Source organism: Oncorhynchus mykiss, chromosome 6 (genome assembly GCF_013265735.2).
Source record: "Oncorhynchus mykiss isolate Arlee chromosome 6, USDA_OmykA_1.1, whole genome shotgun sequence".
NCBI lineage: Eukaryota > Metazoa > Chordata > Actinopteri > Salmoniformes > Salmonidae > Oncorhynchus > Oncorhynchus mykiss.
Window position 1 is genome coordinate 66,378,122 of NC_048570.1, and position 20,597 is coordinate 66,398,718.

Consider the following 20,597-nt stretch of genomic DNA (forward strand, 5'->3'; position numbering starts at 1 on the left):
GTGCTTTGCAACCAACAACTTACCGCTGGTTTGGTGTTTTTTCACTGGGACGATTCTAACTGTTTCAACCCATTTAAAACAAGCTACGCAAACCAGCCAATAAGATGCCATGTTGAGTATGTGAAGGCAAGACAAAACTAAAACCAAAAACCCATTGGCTTAACAATAAAGTGGCAAGGGTAATCACCAATATAGCCCTGTTACACAGGCAATGCTGCATTGGTATCCAGGCAACCTCTCCTTCATTCCATACTAAAGACACACCCTCCACCCTCTCCAGCCAGGCGAGAATCGTTTTCCAGGCTCAGCATTTACACGAACCAACGCCCCCTGAATTCTCATCCCACACACACAAGCAACGGGAGTCTTTGCCCCAGGCTCGCCACCCCACTTCCTTTTAATGAGGCTCTTCATGGGCTGTGGTTACAGAGAATACCCTGCATTTCACTGACAACAGCAGAGCACAGGGTTCCCAGGAAAAAGACCAAACATCTCATAAACACACCTCTCTCTCTCTCTCTCTCTCTCTCTCTCATACAAAGCTGAAACTCACATGCTGCACGACATCCTCCCAAGACAACACAGAGCGCTCCACAGACAGCTACAGTATCAGTCCTCCCACAACTGCTGACAATTACACAACTAATTTCACCAACTGTGACGTGTTCAAACCACAAAAATAACTTCAGAACGGATTTCACAGAACTCACTGGGAAAATGTACAGAAAAGCTTCTGCTTACACAACCAGGTATGGCTGCATCCCGGTGGTATCCATGTGATGTTAAACATGTGATGTTAAACATACCTGGTAATTCCTTTCTGAGACCATGCCAGCAGTAGTACTGTCATGTGTTGTACCGGTGAGTGCCAAGCCTATGAGGATCAGAAGGCCCTTTCCGAAAACGCATCGTCAGGTTTGATAAATGACTTGACATTCTTTAGCAGGCGGCCGCAATCTGAATGTTTAGCAGAGAGCGGTGCTCTGATGAATGTGGGCAGCTAGTTAATGAACAGATCCTCCTCCTACAACAGGAAAAGGCCAAGGCATCCCACACCAGCCTCACACAGGATATTGATCTCTAGGCAGACAGCTACTGTCACAACTTCTAGTAGCATCCAACATTGACAAGACCCCAAATGACAGGAATGGCAGAAATTCTGAAGGTCTGGAGAAAACGATTACATTGTCAGTCATATTATAGCAAGTTCAGGCAGAGCTGTGTAATGGGAATTTTAATGTTTGTGCTTATAACTAATTTCTGTGTTCTATTAACCAATTTCTGTGCTCATGCAAGTGGTTGACTGAACAAATCCGCCTCTTATCAGTAGCTGCAATTTGGAAGTACGCCCAGACGTTGTTTTGAGAACGAACAAACGAGATCTCAATTTCCAGGTCTCAGCTTAGAGAGGAGAAGCCTCGTGAGGTGTTGGTAGGTCACATGAATGAAACAAAATGGTAATGATTAATTAATTATGCTAAATCATGCAAATATAACTTGTCTGTGTATAGCCGTACATAAGACAACTACTGGGACTGCCCAGGAAGAGCTTCTGACAGAAATGTGTTCTAAGGTGCATTGAGTTAGTTGGAACCTCTCCAGCGCGCTGACAATAAACAATGATTAATTTAAGATTGACTTTGAATGTCCATGTGTAAGAATTTGTCCACAACAGATGTTTGTAGCATAGAATATTGCTTGAGAGCAAGAGAGGTAACCAAAGCCATAGCATCAATAGACCTGTGTTACAAATGCTTTATAATGGAAAATATTTTTTCATCACGCAAAAAAGACCGTCCTTTGTGCCACCAAATAACAGAATCTTGTCACCATGTGAGCTTGAGTGAATCTAAAAACTGAAAAGAAAATGCTGACATTGAGAAGATGGATGTGGGTTCCCAAGACCTTTAATGTGTTTATGGTGGCCAGTGTGGCCAAGTTCTTTTCAGATCATTGTCCCACAACAACAAAAGCAGGTTTTCATTGAATTTGGCAACACTGCTGTTCTATGGTGTGCTAGTAAGAGGGCAAAGCTTATGTTCCTGTTAAATACAGTGCCTTGAGAAAGTATTCATATCCCTTGACTTACTCCACATGTTCTTGTAAAAGCCTAAATTCAAAAAGGATTAAATTTCACTTTTTTTCACACCCATCTACACACAATACCCCATAATGACAAAGTAAAAACATGTTTTTATATATACAGTTGAAGTCAGAAGTTTACATACACTTAGGCTGGAGTCATTAAAACTTGTTTTTCAACCACTCCACAAATGTCTTGTTGACCAACTATAGTTTTGGCAAGTCGGTTAGGACATCTACTTTGTGCATGACACAAGTAATTTTTCCAACAATTGTTTACAGATTATTTCACTTAAAATTCACTTTATAACAATTCCAGTGGGTCAGAAGCTTACATACACTAAGTTGACTGTGCCTTTAAACAGATTGAAAAATTCCAGAAAATGATGTCATGGCTTTAGAAGCTTCTGATAGGCTAACTGACATCATTTAAGTCAATTGGAGGTGTACCTGTGGATGTATTTCAAGGCCTACCTTCAAACTCAGTAAGTGCATATAGAAAAGATAGCTTACCCCTTCAGTACTGTACTAAGTTAGTCTTTTTGAAAATGTACTTACAATATGAAGGATGAATGTCTAATCGTCTTCAAATTGGGATGTTGTCAGCAGAAATAAAGAGATCCCATCTAAAAATGTCTACCACATCTGTGGATTGAAAATACCCAAAGGACTGCTAATAGCCACAAGAAAATAGAAGTGCATTACAAACCAACAAAAGTGACAGCATTTCAGACTTCTTAATGGAGCAAAAGAGAAACTGTCATTATTCTGGAAATTATGATGTACTACAATTATAATTAGAAAATTCACAAGCTCCCGTCGATCACCTGAAGGAAACTCAGTGTGCTGTGATGGAGATATCTTGACTTGACACTTTAAACAATGCAGAAGGAAATAGTCCACTCAGTCAAGCGACACAGAAATGTACATTTCCAATGGTGTGCATATAAGGAAAAAAGTTTCAAAATAGATTAATCAAAGTGAATAGTGTTTAGGAATCACAGTGTTATTATCTAGTTATTTACAGCCGTTTACATGTTGTTCAATTCATCTCTGCAAATCAGTTGGATTGCACATGGATGAATAACATTAACGTCTATCATTTCACATGTTTATGAACAAGTCACTAATACTAGTCAGGCATCCATTTTCCTCCATGTATTACAGATGAACAGATAACAGCAGACAACCTTTTCTGGGGGCTTCAGTTTCTTCTACCATTTGGAAACATTCAGCTTACTGCCTACTACGAGAGGAGAGGACTGTGTTCATCATGCTGTCTTACACAGGCCAGGTTTGGCAGGTGCGAGGTCATTAAATCAACAAGCGAAGCTAAGGCCAAGATTTAAGAGCCTTCATTCAAATGATAGTGGTAATAGAAAGGTGCAGGAGCCAGAGCAAACATGGGGTGAATGGCAACAGCCATTTGAATCACTGAAATAAACAGGAATGATCCGACCATTTGGTGGAATCAGTAGCTAACAATGATAACAGCCCATAATACATGCCTGTCTTAGCACGGCTCATTTCAGTGTGTCAGAGAGCCCCCATGCTGCTGATAGATTTCACAGTTCTACACATCACTGGTCAGTGAAAATGGCTCTAAGGTGTCATAACAGGGTGTGGCAGCCTGGTCACTCTCTTGCCACCCCCATATTCAGAGAAGTCCCTGGCTACACTCCGGCCTGTTTATCAATGCAGGGCTGTGGTTCCTATGGCAACAGTGCCAAGTTTGGCTCAGCCGGGGAGGTAACGCTAGAGCTGGTGTGGCCATGCCGAGAGCTGTGCCGTGATATACAACCACGTAATACTAATGCTGTAGCTTAGTCAGCGACCCGAGACCGCAGAGCAGGAGTCAACTGGGCAACAAGTCGCAACAGAAAAGGTGCTGTGTTGAGAATACTTCTCGGCTGTAGGATAGGATACAGACGACAGCATTAAAGCACTGATAGTGTGGTTCAAGCTTGTGTTACACAAGATTTAGGTGACAACTCAGCAGACTTTAACCATGACAGTCTCATTAATGAGAAATTGAAACGTATTTTCAGGACAAGGTGGACTAGTGACTCTACTGAGGCTTGGGTTATTGGTAGCCTGGCTACGGTGGTAGTACATCCTGAGTAATGCCAGTGTCAGTAATGGCCTTCTGCCTGGTAGGCTGGTGAGGGGAAAACACTGCTGGTGCTGAGTTTTAACAAGTGCTGTCTGAGAGGACCATAAATCAGATTGTCCAGAGCTGCCTGGCTGCCTCCTGTCAACGCCAGAACTGAGGTATCAGGGAGCAGAGTGGAACAGCCAGGCTGGGTGAGAGGGAGAGCTCTGCAACAACAGTAAACAACCGAAATGCGTCCAGGTGTCAGGACACGGACAATTCCTAGGCAACAGACAAATGGATGTGGCCCAAGGTAAAAATGGTTTCTTCCCTGAGTGAGCAGCACAGCATAAACCATACTAGAGTTGTGTTTCTGGAGGGGTGTTCATTTCCTGGAGTGATGTGAAAGACTGACTGGTTTGGAGGAGCAGGATACAGCTGGTTGATGTGCATCTCTAAGGGGGAGCTTTGTGCATTATTTGGCTGCATTCCTCTAATAGCCCCCTCAACTTCACTATGGACCTCTCCAGGACTTCACTTGACTCATGGCACAGGAGAGAATTGCCTCTGTGATGCTCAGGGCATTCAGAAATAGTTTGTAGTAATTGAAGTCTGTGGCTTCAAAGCTGCTCTCCAAGACAAGGGCCTTATAGGTAAACTTGCTTTTCATTGTGCAAACCCATTTGATATATTGCTTTGCAAAACAAACCCGACTCTAGAGACATTAAGAGGCTGTGGAGAACAAAAGGATATCCCCTGGTCAGGATGTCACGGGGAGATGGTGCATGAGTTCCCTCATGACTACTGTGGAGCAGAAGGTAGAGGACCATACCAAACAATCACAGCGAGGCCCCTGGCCACACTGGTGCTGAATGATGAATGTTGCTGTCATAGAAAGTGTCCAGATAATCATCTTCAGCTCAGGGGGTTAAATGGCATCCAGAAAGCATGGCCACAACACAGGTAATAAGATTCACATTGCTTGGAGAAGACATGGCCAACTCATCTATTTCGCCCTCTGGGTCTGGTATTGTTTCCAAGCAGAACAGTAGGATCATAAACAAGGATGACTATTAGGGCTGAGCTTTAGTGTGAGCGATGCTGTAAAATGTTACAACACTGAAGCTTCCTTCAAACCTCTCCCTTTTCAAAACACTATCCTCCACTATCCCTTGCTTTCTCATTAACCACTAATTTCTCTCTCTCTCTCTGCCCTTACACTCTCTCGCCCTCTTCTGTGGTACCAGCTGCAGTCTCCATGATTAGCAGAGTCGTTTTGCTCCGGGCAGTGACTAGTCTGCAGACGTATCAGTCAGGAGATACAGCCCGCGTAGTTAGTATGTTATTACATCTTATGACTGCCCGGTATGGCAACTGCTCGGCCTCCAGCTGCAAGGCACTATAGAGGTTAGTACGTACGGCCACGTACATCACTGGGGCCAAGCTTCCTGCCATCCAGGACCTCTATACCAGGCGGTGTCAGAGGAAGGCCCTAAAAATGGTCAAAGACTCCAGCCACCCTAGTCATAGACTGTTCTCTCTGCTACCACACGGCAAGCGGTACTGGAACGCCAAGTCTAGGTCCAAGAGGCTTCTAGGTCCCCCCCCCACACACACACCACTGGCACTCTCTGTTGTCATCTATGCATAGTCACTTTAAGTAACTCTCTAGAAGAAAAAGAAACGCACACCTATTAAGACGAGGTGCTGGCTAGCGGAGTAGAAACTTGAAAATAAAAGAGAGCCGCACACTCTAGGAGCTCAGATGCAAAAATGTAATACCAACGTTTCAACAGCCAAGCTGTTTATACCCTGATGAAGACAGCTTGGCTGTCGAAACGTTGGTATTACATTTTTGCATCTGAGCTCCTAGAGTGTGCGGCTCTCTTTTATTTTCAACTTTAAGTAACTCTACCTACATGTACACACTACCTCAACTAACTGGTGCCACCGCACATTGACTCTGTACCGGCACCCCCCTTTTTACTGCTGCTCTTTAAATACTTGTTATTTTTTATCTCTTATTCTTATTTTTTGAAACTGCACTGTTGGTTAGGGGCTCGTAAGTAAGCATTTCACTGTAAGGTCTACTACACCTGTTGTTTAATTGGGGGAGCACGTGACCAATAACATTTGATTTGAGTATGGAGCAGCAGGTACCAATCTCCCTGACTTTCTAAATAACACTTTTCCACGCTGTGACGGCATAAGGCAGAACACACCTTCACATCCAAAACATAACTCTCTGTGTGGTGGAGGCTTCCAGATAGAGAACATGTGTTCTGAAGAGCCCTCTTGGGGGAGAAGTGAACAGCAGAGATTAATAAGAGCCATGTCCAGGTACAGTACATACAGTCCTCAGAGTAAAATGATTGAAAGTTTAGTCAAAAATCCACAAAATGCTTCTAATGGACAGATCTAAGATAGGGGAGCCTTTTAGAAAAGTAAATTTACCAACTCAAAATGATTTACTAATTAAAAATCTTGATTGGGAAAAAAATTATAACTTATTACAGTATGCATATCAGTGTGATACATCTGTAATTAGGGATTTCAATTCCTCAATCACTTTCTTTCCTATTCTGGTATGAGCATTTAAAGGTGCCACCCATCTTGGCATGACTTTGCAGAACGCTGTGGATAGATCAACTTCTGAAACCATGACAACCATGCAGAATAGTGGGGAGTCAGTCTGTCACTTTCCCCCCACAACGCCTGATAGGATCAAAAGGAAAAACAAGAAACCAAGATCTCAGAAATGTTCCATATGCACAAAAAGCTTATTTCTCTGAAATTGTTTACATCCCTGTTATTGAGCATTTCCCCCTTGCCAAGATAATACCTGACAGGTGTGGCATATCAAGAAGCTGATTAAACAGCATGATCATTACACAGGTGCACCTTGTGCTGGGGACAATAAAATACCACTCTAAAATGTGCAGTTTTGTCACAACACAATGCCACAGATGTCTCACGCTTTGAGGGAGTACACAATTGGTATGCTGACTGCAGCAATGTCCACCAGAGCTGTTGCCAGAGAATATAATGTTAATTTCTCTACCATAAGCCACCCCCAACGTCGTTTTAGAGTATTTGGCAGTACGCCCAACTGGCCTCACAACTGCATGCCCGCCCAGGACTTCACATCCGGCTTCTTCACCTGTGGGATTGTCTGAGACCAGCCACCCGGACAATTGATGAATCTGAGGAGTATTAATATGTGTAATAAAGCCCTTTTGTGGGGAAAAACCCAGTGGGTGGGCCTATGCCCTCCCAGGTCCACCCATGGCTGTGCCCCTGCCCAGTCATGTGAAATCTATAGATTAGGTTCTAATGTATTTATTTAAATTGACTGATTTCCTTTTATGAACTGTAACTCAGTAAAATTGTTGAAATTGTTGCATGTTGCGCTTTTTATTTTGTGTTATTGACTACGTTTGTTTATGTGTAACTCCGTGTTGTTGTTTTTGTCGCACTGCCTTCCTTTTTCTTGGCCAGGTTGAAGTTGTAAATGAGAAACTTGTTCTCAACTGGCCTACCTGGTTAAATAAAGATTAAATAAAATAAATAAAAATATTTTTGTTCATTATAAAATAAATATTGTCCTCTATTCATTGCTTGCTGTCTTCAAGCAAGTCAGAGGTGGCTGTTCAACAAAGGCTGTTTTCTGAACACAAGGGAGCCCATTTATTAAATGTCCTCTTGTTAACGGTACACTCGTAGAAAAAAAGATGCTATCTAAAATCAATAAGGGTTCTTCGGCTGTCTCCATAGGATAACCCTTTGAAGAACACTATTGTTCCAGGTAGAACCCTTTTGGTTCCAGGTAGAATCCTTTCCAATGAGGGTTCTACATGGAACCCAAAAGAGTTCTACCTGGAAACAAAATGGGTTCTCCTATGGGTACAGCTGAAGAACCATTTTGGAACCCTTTTATTTCTAAGAGTGTACTGTACAGAATCATGTACCAAACCAGGACTGCTGAACACTCACTACATTTCTAATAAACTTCATTTTCTGAGTTTCTATAGTTTTTTTAAAGGTCTTCATGAACATTCTCTGATTACAGGCAAAATGCACTTCTTAAAGAATGTTGGGCACATTGAGTAGAAGCCAAGATCAAAGAGGGAGTGAATAAGTATCTATGCCATCCTTCTGAGAGACAACACTGTGAGTCATCTGGTGGGCACAGGGTCAACGTTCAAATAAGTGGAGGGTTTTTCTAACAAGAAAAAATGGATAGAATCAAACACCTACTGTTCAAACAGGCTTTCCTCGCACTGCCCTCTCTGCTGGAAAGGCCAATTATTTTGCAACTTCAAAACCGGAATGACGCAAGAACATGTTTGCAGGCAGCAATTTCAGCTACAAAATGAAGCAAAGAAAGGATGGCTTTTATTTTTATTGTCTAGCACACAACCAAAACTTTACTTCCGCTTTTAACCCAACCCCTCTGAATCAGAGGTCGGCTCTGTCATTTGAACTGGCCACCTGACCAACACAATGTAATTCAATCAAATCGCATGACACACTGTATCTCCTTGACTGGTTCTACTCAAATAACAACATGTCAGCCTTACCAGAGAAATTATTCACATTTCCTGGAATGGATAAATGGGACTAAACACCTCCCTCTGCAACTGGATCCTGGATCCCCCAGCCACCCCAGTCATAGACTGTTCTCTCTACTACCGCATGGCAAGCGGTACCGGCGTGCCAAGTCTAGGACAAAAAGGCTTCTCAACAGTTTTTACCCCCAAGCCATAAGACTCCTGAACAGGTAATCAAATGGCTACCCAGACTATTTGCACTGTGTGCCCCCCCCCCCCCCCCCCCCCCCCAACCCCTTATTTACGCTGCTGCTACTCTCTGTTTATCATATATGCATATCACTTTAACTATACATTAACGTACATACTACCTCAATTGGCCAGACCAACCAGTGCTCCCGCACATTGGCTAACCGGGCTATCTGCATTGTGTCCCACCCACCACCCGCCAACCCCTTATTTACGCTGCTGCTACTCTCTGTTTATCATATATGCATAGTCACTTTAACTATACGTTAATGTACATACTACCTCAATTGGCCAGACCAACCAGTGCTCCCGCACATTGACTAACCGGGCTATCTGAATTATGTCCCTTCACCCACCACCCCCCAAACCCTCTTTTACGCTACTGCTACTCTCTGTTCATCATATATGCATAGTCACTTTAACCATATCTACATGTACATACTACCTCAATCAGCCCGACTAACCGGTGTCTGTATGTAGCCTCACTACCGTTATTTTTCACTGTCTTTTTACTGTTGTTTTAATTTCTTTACTTACCTATTGTTCACCTAATACCTTTTTTGCACTATTGGTTAGAGCCTGTAAGTAAGCATTTCACTGTAAGGTTTACCCACACCTGTTGTATTCGGCGCACGTGACAAATAAAATGCGATTTGAAACGTAGAGTAGTGTCTTAGACATTGGATAGGCAGGACAGAAATAATGAAATGTGTCTATTCATTTTCCCCTTTGAGACAGATTTAGGTGAATATCTGTATGTATACTGTATTTATGTATGTATACTGTATATGTGTATATATGTATGTATACTGTATATCTGTATAAAGAAATATAACTGAGTGGAGGTAAACACCAGTAATATGAATGGAGAGGAAAAGCCTTTCCCTGTTCTATAAGCAGGGGATCTTGTGAATAATTAAACCACCAATCATCTACCTCATAGCAGCAGGAGTGTTGTGTCAATAAATGACTCTATGACCCTCCATGCTGAGCTGCCTGCTAACCACTAGCAGTTCCACTATCAAGTCCACAGAAATAGCAGAATGTGTGAAACACCCAAATGTCACATTTGTGTTTCTTTACAAACAGAGTTGGTGACTGTGTAGAAACAGAAAGAGGAAAACAGACACGCAGAGAGATGCACTGGCAGAGATGGAGAGGAGAGATTGATGTATGGAATTCATGTGGGCGTGAATATAAACGTCACATAACTGCAGCCATCAAAACAAGCAACCGGTCTCAACGGCCCACCTGCCATCTGCAGGCCAAACCAACGTCCACTAACAACAGTGACAATCAACAGATGACACTCCATCCAAGATGTTTCCATAACAACTTCTCTAAAACTTCCCTACCCATCTGTGTTTCCTTAGTGACCGTGTGGATCATTCCCAGATTGTAGACCTGCCAGTCAAAGACATCATGCCAGATGTGTTCAGGGAAATGTCCCTGCTCACCAGCTGTCCCCTTACCTCCTCCAGTGCCCACAGGGAGTCCACCACAGGTTTGATCTTCTTCTGGTTGTAGAGGGAGAAGAGTTTCTCCACCACCGTTTTCACCTGCCCACACCTGCCCTGCTTGAACAGGAGGTTGAGCAGCGAGAATCCAGCAATGACCTTGTTCTCTTCATAGAGTTTAATAGGGTTCACCTTCTCAACCTGCCACCACTGGGGAGTCAAACCAGAGACACACACATCACTAACCCCAATAACTCATTTGTGTTTCATTGTAAGTAATGAATGTTCGATAAATATTAAACAGACTGTTCCATTCTGTAAACTCAGTGACAGACTCAGCATTTCTAACTCACAGATTTTGCAAGGCTGAAGAAACTCTTTGTTTCCCCGGTAACCATGTTTGATGAGCCTGAAAAGACAAAAACAAAGACACAAGCTTATAGAGAGAGACAGGGTGGCGATGTTAACTGTTGGGCTGAAGTGATGGGTGAACCGTACAGAGCCGAGAGGTGAAGAGGGGTTATTGTGGGGGGAGGAGTGGTTGCCTCCTTTAGGTCTGGCACAGCTAATGAACTCTGTTCACCGTCATACCATTCATTGATTCATGCCGCATTAGTGTTACAACTCCACGACTGTCATACTGACAGAAACACTAATTCTACATTATCTGAGACCCAAGAAAACTCTTGTAATTAAACAATTCAGATGTGGATAAAAGCCAGGGGCAGTAAAATATATTCAGGTGTCATTTTTAATCCATTTGAATTAACCTACATTTCGCACTGAATCACAACGCACGCCTGGTTTTCAATGAGGTTCAAGCGGTCGCTTAAATTCTGTCCAGATTGACTATTGAGTAGATGGAGGGATATTACCTCGAAATAAAAGGACCATCTGTATTCTAAGTGTCCTTAGACGAGGTGAAAGTCTGAAGAGCTTGAGCCTATATCTTACAAGAAACTTTACAAATATTTGTGGTCTAAGCTGTCATAGGAAACAGTGCCTTCAGAAAGTATTCACACCAGTTGACTTTTTCCACATTTTGTTGTGTTACAGCCTGAATTTAAAATAGATTAAATTACGATTTTTTTTTGTCACTAAACACAATAAAGTACCCCATAATGTCAAAGTAAAATGTAATTTTAAAAAAACTGTATTTCGTAATGACAAGCTGAAATGTTATGGGTATGCTTGTAATCGTTAAGGACTGAGGAGTTTTTCAGAATACAAAAGAAACAGAAGGGAGCTAAGCACAGGCAAATCCTACAGGAAAACCTGGTTACACCAGACACTGGTGGATGAATTCACCTTTCAGCAGGACAATAATCTAAAACACAAGGCCAAATCTACACTGAAGTTGTTTACCAAGAAGACAGTGTATATTTCTGAATGGCCAAGTTACCGTTTTGACTTAAATCTGCTTGAAAATCTATGGGAAGACTTGAAAATGGTTGCCTTGTAATGATCAACAACCATATTGTACAATCCAAGTTTGCAAAGCTCTTAACAGACTTACCCAGAAAGACTCACAGTTGTAATCGCTGCCAAATGTGATTCTAACATCTATTGACTCAGGAGTGTGAATACTTATGTAAATTAGATATTTCTGTATTTCATTTTGAATAAATTTGCTAACATTTCTAAAAATAAATGTTTTACTTTGTCATTGTGGGGTATTGTGTGTAGATGGGTGAGAAAAAATATATATTTAATCAATTTTGAATTCAGACTGTAAAACAACAAGATATGGAATGAGTCAGGGGGTATGAATACTTCTTGAAGGCACTGTATACTGTGGGGCAAAAAAGTATTTAGTCAGCCACCAATTGTGCAAGTTCTCCCACTTAAAAAGATGAGAGAGGCCTGTAATTTTCATCATTGGTACACTTCAACTATGACAGACAAAATAAGAGAAAGAAAATCCAGAAAATCACAATGTAGGATTTTTAATGAATTTATTTGCAAATGATGGTGGAAAATAAGTATTTGGTCAATAACAAAAGTTTATCTCAATACTTTGTTATATACCCTTTGTTGGCAATGACAGAGGTCAAACGTTTTCTGTAAGTCTTCACAAGGTTTTCACACACTGTTGCTGGGATTTTGGCCCATTCCTCCATGCAGATCTCCTCTAGAGCAGTGATGTTTTGGGGCAACACGGACTTTCAACTCCCTCCAAAGATTTTCTATGGGGTTGAGATCTGGAGACTGGCTAGGCCACTCCAGGACCTTGAAATGCTTCTTACGAAGCCACTCCTTCGTTGCCCGGGCAACGTCATGCTGGGATCATTGTCATGCTGAAAGACCCAGCCACGTTTCTTCTTCAATGCCCTTGCTGATGGAAGGAGGTTTTCACTCAAAATCTCACGACACATGGCCCCATTCATTCTTTCCTTTACACGGATCAGTCGTCCTGGTCCCTTTGCAGAAAAACAGCCCCAAAGCATGATGTTTCCACCCCCATGCTTCACAGTAGGTATGGTGTTCTTTGGATGCAACTCAGCATTCTTTGTCCTCCAAACACGACGAGTTGAGTTTTTACCAAAAAGTTATATTTTGGTTTCATCTGAACATATGACATTCTCCCAATCTTCTTCTGGACCATCCAAATGCTCTCTAGCAAACTTCAGACGGGCCTGGACATGTACTGGTTTAAGCAGGGGGACACGTCTGGCACTGCAGGATTTGAGTCCCTGGAGCGTAGTGTGTTACTGATGGTAGGCTTTGTTACTTTGGTCCCAGCTCTCTGTAGGTCATTCACTAGGTCCCCCCGTGTGTTTCTGGGATTTTTGCCCACCGTTCTTGTGATCATTTTGACCCCACGGGGTGAGATCTTGCGTGGAGCCCCAGATCGAGGGAGATTATCAGTGGTCTTGTATGTCTTCCATTTCCTAATAATTGCTCCCACAGTTGATTTCTTCAAACCAAGCTACTTACCTATTGCAGATTCAGTCTTCCCAGCCTGGTGCAGGTCTACAATTTTGTTTCTGGTGTCCTTTGACAGCTCTTTGGTCTTGGCCATAGTGGAGTTTGGAGTGTGACTGTTTGAGGTTGTGGACAGGTGTCTTTTATACTGATAACAAGTTCAAACAGGTGCCATTAATACAGGTAACGAGTGGAGGACAGAGGAGCCTCTTAAAGAAGAAGTTACAGGTCTGTGAGAGCCAGAAATCTTGCTTGTTTGTAGGTGACCAAATACTTATTTTCCACCATCATTTGCAAATAAATTTATTAAAAATCCTACAATGTGATTTTCTGGATTTTTTTTCTTCCATTTTGTCTGTCATAGTTGAAGTGTACCTATGATGAAAATGACAGGCCTCTCTCATCTTTTTAAGTGGGAGAACTTGCACAATTGGTGGCTGACTAAATACTTTTTTGCCCCACTGTATGTATAGCACAAGTACAATGGTGCCTAAACTATATACAATACCTGTCAGTAAGTTTAAATGTCCTAAATTAAAAATGTCACTCAAGATACTTCATCATTCACAGGCTAACACCACATCATATCTCAAGAGCGTTATGTGCGATACTGGTGGCACAATGTAGCGAATTTATGAGTAGCATCCTGATAGGACACCAACCGTAGAGGATGTAGGTTCCCAGAGGCCTCAGCAGTCCGAGGCCTTTACCAGTGTTCTCCCCAGACAGACAGTCCAGGACGATGTCCACTCCCTCTGGAGAGATCCTACCAAATACAGGAAATTCAATTAACAAGAATCAACATGTTCCTCATTTACAGACAGCCTCAACTGCAGGCTAGCATCAGAAGCCTATCAATCTATTAGTCATTCAATGTTTAGCTCAGATTTCAATTGTTACATTTATATATTTTTAGCAAATACTAAACAATACAGTTTATTGACATTTCGATCAGCCTTTTGTTCAATCAAATTCCACTCTTGATTTCAAGTGATACAGTATTAAAAGACCTATAAGCATTGGACAGGTTAACCATTGGTGTGATTTTTCATGGCATGACTCACTTAAGAGCAACAATGTGAAAGAAAGAATGAGAGCAATGTTCTGATCAAGGGGTCCTTAATGCCTTCCTTTCTGCCTGGTGGCCTGCCCGCCTGCTTGGCTAAACTGCTCGGGGGTCTTATGATGCCCATGGCCTTGCATATTGTAAAAGGGGCGACTTAAGACCAATTTAATTTTGCTTTGCTCTTGATCCTGAGAGGAATGTGGGGCCACGGAGATGAAAGGCTTATTAATCTGCCTCTCCCTCTGATATGGCTGTATTTACTACCATTGTGATATGCAGGCAGACAGTATTCTCCATCTGTCAATAAGTACTGAGGGGGAACCAGGGATTAGGCTCCTTAAGAAAGGAACTCAAGAGGAAAGCTTGGTTGAATGTATGCATTTATAAAGCACTTCAGAATAAATTCAGAATGTGATTATCGGATGGACATGCTTTAAGACATGTAGCTAGCTAGCTAAATAAACAATTAATCGAGCTAGGTAAACATGTAAGATCACACACACGTTACGTTAGCTAACGAGCCAGCCAGCCTCCTGATTGCATGACTCACCTCCAAAACACTATTCCTATTAGACAGTAGACATGAAGTTGGCCTTGGCATAGAGGGTTATTTTCTGAATGTCTCCTATTGAGGAGGCAGCATCCCTATGGATTGCACTGATTGCTTATCAAACATGATAATTAGTGATGGGTGACAAAATCCATATAGTTACATATCGGGATATTATTTTTTACAATATATCATGTCGTTTTGACAATATCGCAATATTATTTTTTTGCGCTAGTTGTCTGTACCTGCACCAAAACTCCAGTTTGTTTCCTCCAGAGATTGTTCTCCATCTTCTTTTTAAATAGGGAGCCAATTTGTTTTCAGCACTTTTATTTCCATGTCTAATCAAAACTCGTTTTCTCATGGCTCTCACTTGTCCCTCTGCAGCAGCCATATGGTGAGTAATATGTTTGGAACAGACAAGACAACGACATGCAGAGTGATCTGAATGGGCATAGTATTTATGAGGCATCAGGGCGCTTTCCTGATTGGCCCAGCTGTTCCACGTCCCCAGCAGACAGCCTGTTGCAGGTTGCCTTCAGAGAGCCTTTGAGCACTCTGCCTCACACACTGCCGTTGCTCTCGGAGACGAGCTGTGTGTTGCCATGGGGACCGCAGCCACGCACGTCCAAATATGGCATCAACTAACATCTGCATCTCCCTGATCTCTACATGCTCTGTGTTCTACGTTATCACATTATCATTGTCAATTCATATGTACATATCAAATTGCACATTATAAACCAAAAGAGATTCTTAGTAATTATGTGAAATTATATCTAATCATATTTTAATAAATCTGTAAAATCCAATGAAATTACACATTTGCTAACAAATTAGTCTTATTCATAAAAATTGTGCAGAACAATTACCTCTGCAGCTCTATGTTTAGAAGAAAGATTTTATCCCAAATAATTTTTATTGTAAAACAAAAAACAAACCTTACTTTTTAACTTCTTGTACATAATCAATGTTTCTGTCGAAGAGGTGGGTCACAGAGTCCTTGATGGCTTCATGTTTGAAAGATGAGGCCATTCCAAACACAGTGACGCTGGGTATAGTGGAGCACAGCTGAGCCACAGCTTGACCCTGAAAAACACCACACAATCCCAGTCAGACTCTCCAAGACACAATTACACAAGGCCAATCCAGACAATGACATTTCCACAGGTTATGCCACACAGCTTTACCAACCATAATCCATATTTGATATGAAAAATAATTATAATAATTATTCTCATCCTGTTCTAATCATTCAACACACTAGGTAAAGACAGTAAATGTTTTCTTGTCCATCTCCACTACAGTATGGAACTACATGCGTGAATTAAACAACAGAGTTATACCCTATTGTGTGCATCAATCTGAAATCTGAGCAGACGCTCTACTGTTGTTCATGAATTACAGTCTGTAGGAGCATCTCTAGAGTATAGTTACATATCTAGTTATGTTTAATTATTAAAGCTGGGAATCACTAACAGTGCTTTCGCTAAAGGGAAATATGCTACATGAGCCTGATAATTCAATGTCTTGTAAAATTTTTTTTTTTTAAGTCTGAAGAGTCTGTGTGCATATATACTGTAAACAGCACAGCCCAGACACTCTCTATCTTCAACCACAGTCACATCTTTCCTAGATGTCCTTTTCTCAGCCTCATCTCACCATCATCTTCAATCATGAATATAGCATTATGTAAAACAGCATCTGAGCTGTCTGATAATAGCCACAGGCTATTACCCTCAAGAGCCACCAGAGATACACACCTTGGCGGTATCTATAGTAACATCACTGATATCATTTTCAGATGCTGTGTTTTTCTTTCCACCTCCTTTCGGGAGTTGACTTACCACACCCCCTCCTGCTGAATGGACCAATACTGACATCCCCTCTCGGAGATTGGCAACCTCAAACAGCATCATGTAGGCAGCCACGAAGTTCATGGAGAAGGCTGCTGCCTCAGGAAATGTCATATCATCAGGCATGTTATAGACGTAATCCAGCGGTGTGCAAACCACCTCTGCCCAGGCGTTGTAATTTACAAAAGCCATAACCCGGTCTCCTATCTGGAGAGAGGAAAGGGTAAGCTATAAAATATGATAAATGCACATTTTGGAGGTGACGTGGTTACAGGTTTGTTTTAGAAATGCACCAAACCTCACATGCTACTCCGACCAATGAATTTCAAAATATCAACATTAACCATTTCAAACTGTAACACAAATCAATATTTTGGGGGGTAAAAATGCAAAGTGAGATCAATATAAACTCAGCAAAAAAAAGAAATGTCCTCTCATTGTCAACTGTGTTTATTTTCAGCAAACTTAACATGTGTAAATATTTGTATGAACATAACAAGATTCAACAACTGAGACATGAACTGAACAAATTCCACAGACATGTGGCTAACAGAAATGGAATAATGTGTCCCTGAACAAAGGGGGGGTCAAAATAAAAAGTAACAGTCAGTATCTGGTGTGGCCACCAGCTGCATTAAGTACTGCAGTGCATCTCCTCCTCATAGACTGCACCAGATTTGCCAGTTCTTGCTGTGAGATGTTACCCCACTCTTCCACCAAGGCACCTGCAAGTTCCCAGACATTTCTTGGGGGAATGGCCCTAGCCCTCACCCTCCGATCCAACAGGTCCCAGATGGGATTGAGATCAGGGCTCTTCGCTGGCCATGGCAGAACACTGACATTCCTGTCTTGCAGGAAATCCCGCACAGAACGAGCAGTATGGCTGGTGGCATTGGCATGCTGGAGGGTCGTGTCAGGATGAGCCTGCAGGAAGGGTACCACATGAGGGAGGAGGATGTCTTCCCTGTAACGCACAGCGTTGAGATTGTCTGCAATAACAACAAGCTCAGTCCAATGATGCTGTGACACACCGCCCCAGACCATGACAGACCCTCCACCTCCAAATCGAGCCCACTCCAGAGTACAGGCCTCGGTGTAACGTTCATTCCTTCGACTATAAACGTGAATCCGACCATCACCCCTGGTGAGACAAAACCACAACTCGTCAGTGAAGATCACTTTTTGCCCGTCCTGTCTGGTCCAGCGACGGTGGGTTTGTGCCATAGGCGACATTGTTGCCGGTGATGTCTGGTGATGACCTGCCTTACAACAGGCCTACAAGCCCTCAGTCCAGCCTCTCTCAGCCTATTGCGGACAGTCTGAGCACTGATGGAGGAATTGTGCATTCCTGGTGTAACTTGGACAGTTGTTGTTGCCACCCTGTACCTGTCCCGCAGGTGTGATGTTCGGATGTACCGATCCTGTGCAGGTGTTGTTGCACGTGGTCTGCCACTGCGAGGACGATCAGCTGTCCATCCTGTCTCCCTGTAGCGCTGTCTTAGGCATCTCACAGTACGGACATAGCAATTATTGCAGTGACCCTTTCTTTTGGTGTTTATCAGAGTCAGTAGAAAGGCCTCTTTAGTGTCCTAAGTTTTCATAACTGTGACCTTAATTGCCTACCGTTTTGTAAGCTGTTATTGTATTAACAGCCGTTCCATTGGTGCATGTTCATTAATTGTTTATGGAATGTATGGGAAACAGTGTTTAAACCCTTTACAATGAAGATCTGTAAAGTTATTTGGATTTTTACAAAATATCTTTGAAAGACAGGGTCCTGAAAAAGAGACATTTATTTTTTTTCTGAGTTTAGTTGTGCTACTAATCCACAACATAATATCTGTGACATACTGTGATCTAGATTCACTGACCTCAAATCCCTTTGTGTTTTCTCCCATCGCCTCCACTATTCCAGAACACTCAAATCCAGGGACAAGTGGAGTTTTCGGAGGACTGTCAATATTACCTTGACGCACCATAAGATCCAGGAAGTTCAAGCCACTGCAACAGTAAATGTCTCATTGATATTAACCTCACAATCAAGCAAAGTTATTTATTTTTAACTTATGATATTGGAGAAGACACAATATTGCATGATGAACATTTTCACTATTTGATAAATGTTACTTAGACTTAAAATATGTTAATAAATAAATGCCTGAGCAGTCATAAGCACAACACAAGCTGTTTGATATCTACAAACCCATGCTTGAATTCCAGACTATTAAAAGGGGCTACAGTTCCAAGGCCATAGTGATTCACATGTACTGAACAATAAATAGCCAATCTGTGATAGAGCATATCTGTAACAGGCTCTCCCTTTTATGGAAAAATTGCTTCTCACTTGTTGAAGGTATAGTTTGTGTATTTCAATATTATCAATAAAACAATATTGTTGGACTAAAGACATTTATCCAATCCCTCATCAAAATCGAACTTACTAAATGCCAAGTAGGCAATCATAAGAGAATAGAGCACAAATACCACAAGTGTAGGACTTTGCATGAGCCAGTTGTAGTGAGAAAATCAATTTCAACTGGCTTGTGATATTTACAGTAACTATTCCCCCAATAAAAGCTCATTAAGATGATCAGTCAAAAACATGCCAAGCAAATACTTTTATCAAGCCAAATTTGTATTAATTCCAACATTGCAGGTGTTTTTGCTTTTCATTTGCATGCCTTCTCCACAGACAGTCCTTATTCATCATCTACTACAGACAGTGAAACATCAGAGGACATGTGGCTTCATGAATGTAATGAGTCCTTATCGTGTCACTTTTACAAACTACTCAGGTCGAGTTTAACCTACTTCAATTCAAGGTTTATTCATGGCTCGCCCATACTGAATCAGAATCTGCAACATGTTGCAATACACGTATGAATGTGGTAACTTCGCATCATTGATATTTTAAGATCATTAGGCAGGCATCAATGTAACAATTAATCAACAGTTTAATATGCAACGTTTACCATGCTTTGACGCGAATTTTCACTTCTCCCTCCTGTGGCTCAGGCATCGCCTTCTTGGTTACCCGGAGTTTGTTGAGACCCCCGAAACCGGACAGTATTACGGCTCGCATTTCTTTAGCATCTCCTGCAGATACTACAGTTTCTGTTTCTTTTGCTCCATTCTTCTCTATCATGTGCTCAGTTTCCTCTGTCATCTCCGTTCCTTCTTTAGCCATGTCGGTGGGCTTCATGGGGCTGGAAGGGGATGCTCGAGATTGTAACTGGTCCTTCCTTCCTCCTTCCAAGTTAAGAATGCGCAGTATGAGCCGAATCAGTTCTCTTTTGGAAGAGGGAGAGGCTATTCCGAATAAAGATGTTAATAAATCTTGGATTGCCGATGTTGTATATTGGCCAATGAGAGGATTTGAAGCCACCACTCGGCCATATTGGCACTCCTCAATTACATGTTTCAAAGACAACATTACATGTATTTAAGTATTGTTTTGTTGTAGTGGGGATAATAACAGTATTAATCTCTAAAAATATATACTTTAAGTATTTAAAAAAAAAAAAAAAAATCGTTTTTTTACGTTTAGCTCACATAATATAATTTAAAGTTTGCATTAAGTTGTCTGTAATATAATAAACGTGGCAAAAACGAATGTAGACATTAATCCATGTATTTATGTAGCTTTCAAAAGATTTGTTTTACCACCGGTGGGGAAGTGCCAAGATGGAGGTACAGAGAGTTAAACTTAGCGCCCCCTTAAAGTCATCTAGTGTATATATATATAAATCATTAACATGGACACGCCTAGT

General features: G+C 41.7%; 1 protein-coding gene across 1 annotated transcript in view; it reads right to left on the reverse strand.

Annotated features, from left to right (window-relative positions):
- LOC110526383 (synaptic vesicle membrane protein VAT-1 homolog-like) overlaps nt 1–20,298 on the reverse strand; it is a 37,565-nt gene extending 17,267 nt beyond the window's left edge. The window contains exons 1-7 of the mRNA XM_021607325.2: nt 19,800–20,298; nt 18,699–18,828; nt 16,819–17,034; nt 15,918–16,060; nt 14,018–14,121; nt 10,784–10,839; nt 10,446–10,640 (exon numbers count right to left, since the gene is read on the reverse strand). Of these exons, the coding sequence (XP_021463000.2) occupies nt 10,446–10,640; nt 10,784–10,839; nt 14,018–14,121; nt 15,918–16,060; nt 16,819–17,034; nt 18,699–18,828; nt 19,800–20,260 (1,305 nt within the window). The 5' untranslated portion in view covers nt 20,261–20,298. The remainder of the gene's footprint in view (nt 1–10,445; nt 10,641–10,783; nt 10,840–14,017; nt 14,122–15,917; nt 16,061–16,818; nt 17,035–18,698; nt 18,829–19,799) is intronic.
- Nucleotides 20,299–20,597: the final 299 nt, after the last annotated feature.